The 13,620-nt window shown below is 36.9% G+C and overlaps 1 protein-coding gene across 5 annotated transcripts in view; it reads left to right on the top strand.

Moving 5' to 3' along the window:
* The window catches only part of LOC134536692 (ribonuclease P protein subunit p25-like protein), a 444,926-nt gene that overhangs the window by 415,267 nt on the left and 16,039 nt on the right, over positions 1-13,620 (top strand). For all 5 annotated transcript variants that reach the window (XM_063376550.1, XM_063376551.1, XM_063376549.1 and 2 more), the window contains one exon: positions 6,411-6,505. In XM_063376550.1, coding sequence (XP_063232620.1) covers positions 6,411-6,505 — 95 coding nt within the window. The remainder of the gene's footprint in view (positions 1-6,410; positions 6,506-13,620) is intronic.

Genomic DNA, 13,620 nt, shown 5'->3' with positions numbered 1-13,620 from the left:
GCCATCTTGGATACCGTCGACTTTGTTTCTGCTGTTTGTTCCTAGAGAGCGCCAGCTTCGCTCTTGATTTTTTTCTGTTCCACTGGAGGCCGCCATCTTGGATACCGTCGTCATTGTTTCTGTTGTTTGTTCCTAGATAGCGCCAGCAGCGCTCTTGATTTTTTTCTGTTCTGCTGGAGGCCGCCATCTTGGATACCGTCGACTTTGTTTCTGTTGTTTGTTCCTAGAGAGCGCCAGCGTCTTTCTGTCACATCACACAAGGTCGATGTTCCATTACCTTCCATAGCTATTATTGTCCTTATCGACATATTAAATTTAATTTTCTATGCAAAATACATTGGAAGCGCTGTGATTCGAACCATTGCAGCTATGATCTTTAGGTTGGAAAACATACGCCTTTAACCGCACGGCCATCGAGAGATTTACCAGACTGAGAATTAAATAAGGTATATATAAAAATAACATGCATATTCAGACTTGTATTTTTTTTTAAATTTTAAGTAATAATAGCACTACCTTTTCGAGACAGAACCACCATCTTGTATTAAGACGTAATTGTTGCAATTATCGTTACGTTGGCCATCTTTAAAATCCGCAATTTTTATGTTAGAAAATCGGGAAAAAAATTAAAAATCATAAAAAAATTAAATAATCGAATTAAATAATAAAAATTACAAAAAACACTGTTGCACTTATCGTTACGATCGCCATCTTGGATTATATAAATTTTGCATGTTTTGTTACGCCCGCCATCTTGGTTGAGTACTATGTTATCGTTACACTTTATGTTACGACCGTCATATTGGATCCTATTAATGTTGCATGTTTCGTTACGGCCGCCATCTTAAAAATCTTTATTTATTATCCGATTTTAATGAAAAAAAATTCAAAATTTAACAAAAAATTAACTTATTAGAATTCTGATTGATTATATCGATTCCCGACATTTGTTCGAAACCGGTGAGGGCAAACAAAAAACAAAAAAAAAGATCCTTCCTCCACAGAAGCCACCTACTGACTGACCTACCACTAATACCAAGGTATATATTGTCAGCTGGTATGACGTCATTACCGCAATCTTGTCTTCGTCCGCTGGAGACCATCATCTTGTTTTCGTCTGCTAGAGTGTGCTGACGACATGTTAGTATAATTTACTGTTCTGCATATCTTTAACCTTGTCTGTTGGCATTTAAATTTGTCATTGACCTTGAACTTTGACCTTACCCTTGAACTTTGACCTTGAACTTTGACCTTGAACCTTGACCTTGATATTTGACTTTGACCTTGACGTACATCATGGATCCATCATTTTATGTTCAATACATGCTACCAGGAGCTACCACCTGCTAGTTGTCATTGCCACCATCTTGTTTTCGTCTGCTGGAGGACACCATCTTGTTTGTGTACTCGTCTTACCATCATGCTAGTTTTTTTTCTAACCTGCTACAGTGCAGTTATCATTTATTATTACTGTGGTGCCCACCATATTTAAATTTGGGCGCCATCTTGAAATCATGTAATTATTTAGCTAGAAATGCGGGAAAAATTCCAAAAGTCTCCGAAAAAATCAATTATTAATTTACAAATCGAATCGATAGATTCCTGTCCATGGTTCGATTCTTGACCAGTGACAGTTGTAACTAATTATTAAATAAATTTTAGATTATGTTTTCCATTACCTTTCGCGGAGTTTATTAATCATTCACCTTACGAAAAACAACTCAAGACAATATACCTGACCAACGAATTAAATACAGTGCCGATTAGCCTAACATGAAAGTCAATTTTTTCAGTAATCTGAATAACCTATAAGCCGTTCATGTACAAAGCCACACATACAGGCCAATTGTCTTCAGACCACAAGACCGAGTCATGTCAATATCAGACATATAGACCATGAACTCAGTACACACAGGAAAACGGAATGTACACACAGGAAAACGGAATGTACACACAGGAAAACGGAACGTCCACACAGGAAAACGGAATGTACACGCAGGAAAACGGAATGTGCACACAGGAAAACGGAATTTACACACAGGAAAACGGAATGATCACACATACAGTAGCGGAAACACATGCTTAGTTGGAAATCAGAATACAAGAAATAAAATGTACTTTTTAAAATATAAATAATTCATTTATTTTTCAATATTAAACAAATGACAGTTAAACAAATTATTATTGTATGTAGACAGCTTTCCACAGTTCTTTAAGTATGAACGATACTTCCTCGATATGCGAGTAGTTCCTCTACGAACTGATGCCACCATCAGTCTTAGTTGGTCAACCAATATGTTTGGATCTTTCCAAGATGTGTAATCAATCTCTTCTTCTGCCATCTTCCTTGCACGTTTATAATAAATATTATTATCTCCGATGTCTTCCGTTTTATCTTCATCCACAAGGACACTTTTCGTCATAGAGCCAGTGATTATCACAAGCTTGATCACGATAATTTATTTTATTATGTTGTTTCCATCTTTTGGTCTCAGGCCACCATCACAGTCTTCGATCTTGCCTGCTTTAGCTGCTTCAGCACAGTCTTCGATCACGCCACCAGCTTCAGAGTCACTGTAGTAATCACCGTAGAAGGCATCGTCTTCACCCAGATTACCTTAATAATTCGTTATCGTTGATGACGAAGTGTCTTCATAGTCTTCATACTTCCTTTTTACAAAGTATGGTGGATCTACTGAATATCGGCTTGAATGTATTCTCACTTTTCACGGTGTTGTTACTTCCATTAGTTTCAGTCTTCTCGAAGCCATCAGCATCCTTCAATTTAAGTTCTTCGTACGATCGGGTGAGCTAATACCATCACGCTAAGGACAAGGAAAATTATTGTCGTAATGCAGATCACTCTTCTTTAGTCTAGTGGATCCATCGATGTCCTCTATGCCGTAAGTGGGCTTGGCTTTACATGTTCTACCATGTCTTTTGAAGATGTCAATTCACGTTAACAACCTGATACACCGATTACAGCTTAACATTTTGCGTAGTGGTTTTTAACACAATCATTCTTCTCATACCGTTTAGCATTCTTTCTCAAGGTAAACACCTTGATACAGTATCTACACTGATGTTGTTTTGATACAGCTACAGACATCGAAGGCTCCAGAAAGCACCAATTGCTCCTACAGCCTTTTGTTTCAACTGCACCAATGATATTTGGCTAGAATGCTACGAGGTCCCAAGACATCACGACTACGCGACTACGAGCCATGAGGTTACGAGACTATGTGACTACGAATCTTCAAGTTTACGAGAATGCATGACTAAAAGACCACGTGGCTACGAAACTACATGTCTATGAAGCTACAAGGATACAAGTCTCCTCGGCTCCAAAGTGTACATGGGTACAAGACCACTTGGATACAAAGCTTCAATTATACAAGTCTACACCAACTACCTTCGAGTGTATAAAGCACCAACTACTCCAGCAGCATTATGTTATAAGATTACATGACTACTTGTTTACGTAGCTACAAGTCTACGAGGCTCCAATGCTTCATGACTACGAGACTACGAGCCATGAGGTTACGAGACTACGCGATTGCGAGTCTTCAAGGTTACGTGATCGCGAGGCTATAGGACTACGAAGCTTCCAGATCACATGGTTACGAGTCAGCATGGCTAAAAGACAGCGTGGGTACGAAACTACATGACTCTAACTGACCACAATAGCACCATTCAGTGGTGAGAATTTAATTTTTCTCATGCAAAATAACCTGTTTAAAGTATTGTCGATTATTGTCAACACATGTTGCTTACAGGTAAATATTATTTATTTATTTCATGCAGGATGCGGGATGCGTAATGCTCACTAACGATCGCAATAGAAGGATGGCTTCGCTAGTCACCAAGAAGGAAGTTCGTCTTGCATGTTAGTGCTTTACAGATGTCTCGTGGTATATTATTTGACTGAGTATCTGAATAAAATTACCTGTCTTAACCACCAAGTTCAATGCAGTTTGTCTCAAAGCATATTATTTGACTGAGTAATGGTTCTTTATTTTTTGAATTCCACCTGGTAAAAATATTGTAAGTGTCAATTTATTAGCAGAATTTCAATAATTAAATGTAACTCTGAATAAAATGACATGACTCATTAGGTAAAAAATCCATCATGCAGAGAGCGGTTTCTCAGAATAGAGAGAAGCACTTGAAGAAACCACAGGGATAATCAGAAACACACGGAGAATACCACCATAATATTGACAAGGATAATCAGATGCACTCGGAGAAAACCACCACACATTTTATCTTTGATATCATACAGTTACAGGGGAAAAAATATTTAATAAAAGTATATAAATAAAAATTTTCAATGAAAAAAATATTACAAAAATACATAAAATGATGGCTTGTACTAGAAATCTATCTTTGTTCAACAATGAGAAGTTCACAAGCTAGCAGAATCTATTCATATAAGATGGCCGCCGTGACGTCACAATCCAAGATGGTGGACCGATACCTAACACCACATCCTGCATCCTGGGCCCGGAGCCCCTATTACATACTACTTATGATTGTTTTTATTTTCCAAACCTAGTTTTTTTTCCATCCCTTGCAGTTATAGTTGGTCGTATCAAAAATGTATTTAGTCAAACGTTTTTGGTATTACTCCTGCGAGTTATAATACGTTCAAACGTATGGGATATTTATCACACTATGGGAGTTATAGCGATTTTTCTTTTGTTCAAAATACCTTCCCCATTTCTACCTCTTTGGTCAGATAAGGGAAATTAACGAAAATTTCTGAGATTTGAACTTCTATATTTTAATATCAGTTTAGAAATGATTTGTGAAAAATTAGAAGATGTCGTGCCTATAACAATATTATATATGTATATGTATATATATGTGTGTGTATATATATGTGTGTGTGTGTGTATATATATATATATATATATATAGTTTTATTTGACGATTGTAGTATGTATGGGTCGGTCTGGGCACGGGTTCCAGGTTGAGGTGTGTGGTGGGTTCAATGACCGAGTGCTCTGACTTCACGACGACCATTTTTGATGTAAAATTTTATCAAAATTCCTCAAATTTTCTCTATTTCTGGGGAAAAACTCCTGTTTTAAGGAAATATTTCCTATTTTTCTTCCAGGAAAATTCAAAAGTTGAAAATTTGGAATGCCTAAAATTGCCTTTAAAAGAACCCAAATTCCCCAAAGTGGCTTAAATTTCCTGTCATCTAGCCGTGCTAAGCCGCCGAGGTCACGAGATACCTTTGTAGCCTTTTATTTAAACGTAAACTTTAAATCTTTAATTTTCGACGAGAAATTACAACAAAAAAAATTACAAAAATTTAAAAAATTTGTTAACGTCACACCAGCCATCTTGGATTCTAGGAACGTTTCAATTATCGCTACACCCGCCATCTTGAAAATTCGCTTTTTTATGCTAGAAAATTGGAAAAATGTTATATATTAGTAAAAAAATTAATTAATACGTTTTAATAAAAAAACATCTTTAATTAAAATGGCACCGTTGCACATTTCGTTACGGGTAGCCATATTATTTTGGAATTTATTTTTCAAAAGTTAAAGATTTCCTGTTTACAGTCAAGGTCGTGACTTCGGCGGCTTAGGAAGTCTAGTCGATGAGGAATTATAGCAGGTTCTGGGAATTTGGTTTCTTTCAACGGCAGAGTCTTATGAGGCATTCCGAAATTTGAATTTTTTTTTCATATTTTAGGTAAAAACTATGAAATTTTCCCTAAAGAGGGTATGTTTTCCCCCTGAAATAGGGAATTTTTTAAGGAATTTTGGGGAATTTTGAGTCATTTACGAAGAATTTTGAAAGTCAAGGTTATCCAAGATGGCCGTCATGACGTCAGAGGTACGTCGGTCATTGACATCCACATCCACGCACTGGGACGAGCGCCAGTACCCCCATTTTCATAATACTTATTTTGAACTGCCCATTTATAAAATGTGATAATTTTACACACGAAAAACGTTTTTATACTAATGAAAATAAAATAACTTTTTAAATTAATAAAAATTAATACCTAAAATACAACACTCTTGCTGTGTGTATTGTATTTTACAATGTGTATTTGTGTTGTATATCTAAAGCTGTGTGACGTCCGAGGGTTCGTCACAGTTGTGTTTGTTGTTACAGTGGAGAACTACGTGACTCCGAGGGTTGATCACATTTGTGTTTGTTGTTGCAGTGGAGAACTACAGCTGCGTAACTCCGAGGGTTCATCAGAATTGTGTTTGTTGTTGCAATGGAGAACTACGTGACTCTGAGGGTTCATCACAGTTGTGTTTGTTGTTGCAGTGGAGAACTACAGCTGCGTGACTCCGAGGGTTCATCACAGTTGTTTTTGTTGTTGCAATGGATAACTACGTGACTCCGAGGGTTCACCACAGTTGTGTTTGTTGTTGCAGTGGAGAACTACAAGAAGGGAAAGAATGTAGAGGAGCCACTCTCCAAGGACAACTTGCCCATTCCTGACCTGCCAGAAAACTTTGTTTGGATGCAGGTCGGTCACAAGTTATGCACGTTGTGGTGGTTCATGGTTTCGACCCCAAATGCTGTGGAGGAATTTTTTTTAAAGAAATTTGCCCAGTTGTCAAATGGGTGAATTCTGTCATTAGTTAAGTGTTCCCCCCCTCTCCCTCAATTTCTATAAATGTTTATATGTAATGTGTGTCCTAAGTAGATATTTAGTTATGATATCATGTCCGGCTTCGCGTAAAGAAAAATTACGCCAATTTGGTTTCGCAAATATATTCCTTCATCTCAGCACCTTTCCCTCTCTAGACTTTTTTTATTAATTTTTTTTATATGTTTCCGTATTAATTTTATAACCGTAAATAGTAAAATTTGATTTTACAATTTTTAATTTGTTTTAGTGAATTTTTTAAGACCAATCCATTATTAAATTTAAAAAAACCAACGTGAAACAAAATCAATAGCAGTAGATGGATATAGCCGATTCTGGGACAGGCGCAGGATCCAGGATCCGGCGGCCATCTTGGATGACGTCATCGGCGGCCATCTTGGACTCAAAAATTCCCTAAAATTCCTTCAAAATGACTCAAAATGACTCAAAAATTCCCGTTTTGAGGAAAAATTTCCCGTTTTCGAGGGAAAAATTCCCGTTTCGAGGGAAAATTAGGATTTCGAAAAACCTCAAAAGTCGTTTTGCCTTAGAAAAAACCCAAAATCCTAAAAGCAGCTTAATAATCCTTTGAGCTAGCCACTCAATTAATAAAATTTTAATAAAAATATGAGTCCTCGGTTCTAACCCGATGAGTGCAAAAATAAAAATGGAGTCCGATCCTTCCCTCTTGGTGGCTGCTGGCAGACTGACTCCCACCACTTTGTTCATAGTATATTTATCGTCAGGTAGTATGATGTCATGTCCGCCATCTTAAAAATCAATAATTTTTATGTTAGAAAAACGGGAAAAAATTAAAAATCATTAAAAAAATAACTAATCGAATTAAATAATAAAAATTAAATAAATTATTACTTAAAACCACTGTTGAACATATCGTTATTGTCGCCATCTTGGATTATATATAATTGTTGCATGTTTCGTTATGCCCGCCATCTCGGTTGAGTACGATGTTATCGTTACACTTTACATTATGACCGCCATATTGGATCCTATTAATGTTGCATGTTTTGTTATGGCAGCCATCTTGGAATCGTGTAATTATTTAGCTAGAAATTCGGGAAAAAATCCATAAATCATTAAATAAATGACTCATTAATTTACATATTGATTCGATCAGTTCCTGACCTTGGTTCGATACTCGATCGATGCAATAATGTTTAATTTTATGTAAAAAAATAATAATTTCAATAAACCATGTACAAAATTCTTAAAGAGGCTTAAAATACTCTACTACCATCATCTTATAAGCCATCATGTCCGCCATCTTGGAAATTCGTAATTTCAATGCTAGAAATTCAGGAAAAAGTTCAAAACTCATTAAATAAATTTTGCAACCAATAACATGATTAATTAGATCGACTTAGGTCCTGGTACGATTCTGGATGCTGAAGAAAAAATAAATATAACAACAATTTAACATAATAGTGACAGGTTCGTAAATAAAACATCGCAAATTCTTTCACAAAATAAATTTTATTACAAAAACTATATTTTACTACAGGATCACTTGCGAAAGCCCTGCATAGGCGTGAAATGACTAATTCTTAGCTCCAATCGGTTTATACTAGACAGAGACCAACCAGAACCTTTACAGACATAGTCCTCCTCTTCTTGACAGAGTTTCTGGATACCGTTTTTAACAGTTTGCTTCACATCGTCAGAACTGTAAATTACTGCAGCCGATGTCTTAAATGCACACTTCCTCACTTCGTCTTCGAATGGATACGGCTTTCCATATATACAGTCCAAAAACAAGTTATATTTTGATGGACCGTTTGTTGCTACATCATCAGTAAGCTGATTGATTATGTCCTCTCTGATATCATCAAGAAAATTACAAATGTCTTTTGACTCACCTAACGTATTTAGATAATAGTAATCTTTCAATTTTCCACGAAATGCAGACTGCGCCAAGTAGAACCAATTATCATCCACTTGTAATGCACCGAACACAGTATTAGGTTTATTTTCATGTCCAGACGTTATAGCAATCGGTTGCTGCACATTGGTTTTCTTGCTTGTACGCTTACGAGTCTCCAATCTAAAGCGAGGAGTCGAAATTTCTACTGGTAGTTCTTCAGTAGACACACGGACTTTACCGTTGCATTTTTTCACATGCCGTCGCAAATTATCAATACGTGTAAACCATTCATGACACTCATCACAGCGGAACTTTATGCGAGAAGGATTCTTCTTGCATTTACTCCTCTCATGTCTTCGTGCTACATGAGAAAAAGTGAACGACATATCGCAGTAGCTGCAAGGATACATTGCTGATGAAGACGAGCCTTTCAGACCCGATCCAGATACTGACGTTGCCGCAGTTGCGACATCTCCAGGCATACTCTTATGAACATCAGTGCATCGTTGTTGAATAGAAACCTTTACTTTCTGCCGAACAGCAGGACCTTTGCATGTCTCAATGTGCGTTTTCATATTATCTTTTCTGGCAAACTGCTTATGGCATTTCTCACACACAATCATTTTACGATAAAGGTTCTTGACACATTCTCTCTTTTCGTGTCGTCGAGCATTGCTGTTGTTTGTGAAAATCTTGTCACAGTAACAACACCGATGTCCGTTAGTTGTTGAATCACCAGCCATTGAAGTCTCCATTGAGGCTGAAACGAAGTTCGTCGGGTTTTCCTGTGTAGCCAGCACCACCGGCATTAAATTCTCTTCTGCTGGTGGTACCACGACTGTTGAAGTCTCCTCCAGTGTTGTCAGAGTCGTTGCCGTCGAGATCTGCTCCTTCCTCGTCGCCGTTGACGTTAGGGTTCCTGTAGACGATGGTACATCCTCCATCAAGTTCGACGTTAAAGTCGGTAAAGATGCCATCGAGTTCACAAGAACAGGTAATTACGCGACTTATGCACCAGAAGAAACAAACTAGGCGATCCTTACACCGATAACGTCAGTAACAAACTGAGCATCCTGCTGTCTAGGACTCGCTTATATACATGCACAGGATGGAATAATACGCTAGTCAAATCAAGAACCATCAACAATAATACTCGAGTCAAAACTACATTAAAAATAGAAGCCCACTCAACGAAAAAAGGAAGCACATTTGGAAGCAAATTCGACATATGAAATGGACATGCAATGCACGCACTTGCAGATTTCATCACAAAGTTAACATTTAAATTTCATTCAAGCGAAGTAGCAAGCCAATGTCACATCATCATATTAACATCCTATTGGTCATACTATCCTCAAAATTTCACAGTATTATAAATCACACCAGTTATAGACGGACTTATGGTTTCTAACACACAACATTTCAGTCATTTTTCTTTAATAAATTCATATTTTAAAATGCAAAATGCAAAATGGTAAACGAAGAACCAGGTACGTAAATATTTTATATACTTTATGTACACTGTAGACGTCAAGAGCTTGAAAGTACATATGTAAGAAAGATATTTAATAAAACTCATATTAAATTGTATATTTATTCCCATTAATACACATCAGATCAATAAAAGTAGGTTTTATTATATAAACCTCGAATTTCTTAGTTCATGTTTTTTTGAGGACGTATAAATTTTCAGCATTTCGCGAACCAAGTAGAAGTTTTAGTCTATTCTTCAATCATTTGGATTGTCTCTCGATGAACAATTGGTCTCATGTGCTACGGCTTCCATCTTCTTTACATATTTGTTATTATTAGTCTTAAAATCCACGCATCCGTGTCACTATCACAGACGCAAAGTTATCATCATCATCATCATCGTAGCTGTCATCAATATTATCATGAGCTGCATCAATATCACTCATTTAATGATATCGTTTCCGCATTTCAGTTGTCAGAGATTTACCACAATCTATGATCTTGTGAGCTTCACATTATTCTCTATTGTTCTGTAGACATGGTTAGTTCCATTCTCGTTTTCTTTAAAAGCTTGTGTGTCCAGTTTTATTATTTAATCCTTCAACCCATCATCCCAAACACAATTAAATCATCGTAGTATACAGAAAAAAAAATCAACAAAGTTCCTTTCATTTAATCTTAGGAACCGCATCATCCTTTCCACCTATAGTATAGTTTCTTGAGCCCAAGAGTCATTCATTATATACCATGCAGTGTTCTTCAAGAGATGTGGTTAACTTCTAGTTCTACATACAAATCCATCCTATCATTGATTTGTTGACACATTAGAAAAAAAACCTTAAATTTAATTTTTACGTGTTTTATTAAATTATCACTTCGGCTAAAAATAATTACCACACATAGTGTGTTATTACATTTCCTTCTTCATCTGCAAAGCTAAGTTTCTTGATAATAAATCCATACTGACTAAAGAAGCCTTGGAGGTTTACACATTTCGTCATGGTGGTCGAGACGAGACTAAGCCGGTAATGTACTGTCAGGTCTTAGATAATAGACGACACAATCTACCTTGTTGCAGGATGTCTCGATGATGTCCGGAGCCTCCTCGTCACAATCACTGGTGCAGTGATGACCGAAGTTGCAGACCTCTAGTTGGAAGTAACCATCCTCGGTGACGTAGTGCACACGGCGGAATCCGGGCGTTACTTCCGCGTACTTTGCAGTTGGAACGAACAGCATTTGCTTGAATTTGTAGCAGCAGCTCTATACCCACACGACTATGTGTTGACTGCTGTGTCTAGGGTGTTGACCTCAATTTATTCCGCTAGGACCACCCTCCAGTCCAGTCACATGTACCGTTGCTTCCGTTGTTGTCCCCCGCCTTGCTGGCGACCTCCAACATTCCAACACGGTGATCAACCATCCAAGCCCTAAGCATTGTGTCTTGAGATCAGACCTGGACATCCAAGTTACATAGAGTATAATATACTCTGAAATACATAATAAAGAGAAAATTGATATAAATAACATTATACTTTGCTTAATAGTTCCAAAAGTAATGAACGCACTGCTTGACCAGTGACAGGTGTAACTAAATATTAAATATATTTAATATTTTATTTTCCATTACCTTTCGTGGTATTTATTAATCATTCACTCTACGAAAAACAACTCAAGACAATAAACCTGACCAACGAATTAAATACTGTACCGCTATGCCTTACATGAAAGTATAATTTTTCGATAATCTGAAGAACCTATAAATCGTTCATGTACAAAGCCACACATACAGGCCAATTGTCTATGGATTATGAGACTGAGTCATGACAATATCAGATGTATAGGCTAGACATTTCAGAACCGCAGGACCTTCTTCGTCTTTAGATAATTACAGTCATTTAGACCATCATGAAATTTTAATACATACTAAAGGACCAAGTGACCTTGAAAAATATTTTAGTAACACCAAGAGGTTTTGAACTAGTAAATATTCAGTCACTACATATTTTACTACGCGCAATCAACAAATGGAAGCACCATCAACGAAAAGGCAGCACAATCAAAAAAGGCAGCACATTTGTAAACACCATCAACAAAAAGGAAGCACATTTTGGAAGCACCATAAACGTAAAGGCAGCACATTTTGGAAGCACAATAAATAAAGAGAGCAGATTTGGAAGCACCATCAATAAAAAGGAAGCACTTTTGGAAACACCATCAACAAAAAGGAAGCACATTTTGGAAGCACCATCAACATAAAGGCAGCACATTTTGGAAGCACAATCAATAAAGGCAACACATTTGGAAGCACCATCAACAAAAAGGAAGCACATTTTGGAAGCACCATCAAAAAGGCAGCACATTTTGGAAGCACAATCAAAAAAGGCAGCACATTTTGGAAGCACAATCATTAAAGGCAGCACATTTGGAAGCACAATCAACAAAAGAAGGAAGCACATTTTGGAAGCACCATCAAAAAGGCAGCCCATTTTGGAAGCACAATCAAAAAAGGCAGCACATTTGGAAGCACCATCAACAAAAGAAGGAAGCACATTTTGGAAGCACCATCAAAAAGGCAGCACATTTTGGAAGCACAATCAAAAAAGCCAGCACATTTTGGAAGCACCATCAAAAAGGCAGCACATTTGGTAACACAAGTTACGAGAACTAAGTCTTAGTTAGAAATCATAATGCAAGAAATAAAAACATTAAATTTTTACTTTTAATATTTAATTTATTTCTTAAGATTATACAAATAGAAGTAAAATAAGCCATTATTGTATGTAGCCAGCTTTCCTCAGTTCTTCGAGTATGAAGGATATTTCTTTTATGCACGAATAGTTTCCTGCACAAAGTTAGCCATGTAGAAGTCTTAGCCGGTCAACCAATAAGTTTGGATCTTTCCACGATGTGTAATCAATCTCTTCTACCACCATCTCACTTGCTTGTTTATTATAAATACTTTTAATATCACAATCGTCCCAGTGATCATAATAAGCGTTATCAGATTTATTTATTATAACACGGCGTTTCCATCGTTTCGGTCTCAGGAAACCGTTACATTCTTCGATCTTGTCAGCTTTAGAAGCTTCATCACAGTCAATGCTTTTGTCAACAGCCTCAGAGTAACTGTTACAATCACTGTAGAAGACATCCTCTTCACCCAGATTACCATATAAATTCGAAATCGATGATGTCGAAGTGCCATTATCGTCTTCATGCTTCCTTTTTAGGAGTCCATCATTTTTACAAAGTAAGAAAGATCTACTTGAATTCGGCTGGAATGTATTCTCACTTTTCACGATAAGGATTCTTCCATTGTCTTCATTCTTCCATAAATCATCATCATCCTTCAATTTAAGTTCTTCGTCGAGATCGGAAGAGCCACGAACATAATCTCTCTCAAGACAAGGAAAATTATTGTCGTAATGCAGATCACTATTCCTTAGTCTAGTAGATCCATCGTTGTACTCTGGCTTGTACGCAGGCCTAACGTTACAAGTTCTATCATGTCTTTTTAAGCTCTCTCTCCGCGTAAACGACTTGTTACATCGAACGCAACTTATCATATTGCGTAGTGGAATTTTAACACAGTCATTCTTCTGGTGTTGTCTTCCATTCTTTCTCAAGATAAATT

The sequence above is a fragment of the Bacillus rossius genome, chromosome 11, assembly GCF_032445375.1.
Source record: "Bacillus rossius redtenbacheri isolate Brsri chromosome 11, Brsri_v3, whole genome shotgun sequence".
Lineage (NCBI taxonomy): Eukaryota > Metazoa > Arthropoda > Insecta > Phasmatodea > Bacillidae > Bacillus > Bacillus rossius.
This window is presented reverse-complemented; position numbering and strand designations above follow the sequence as displayed.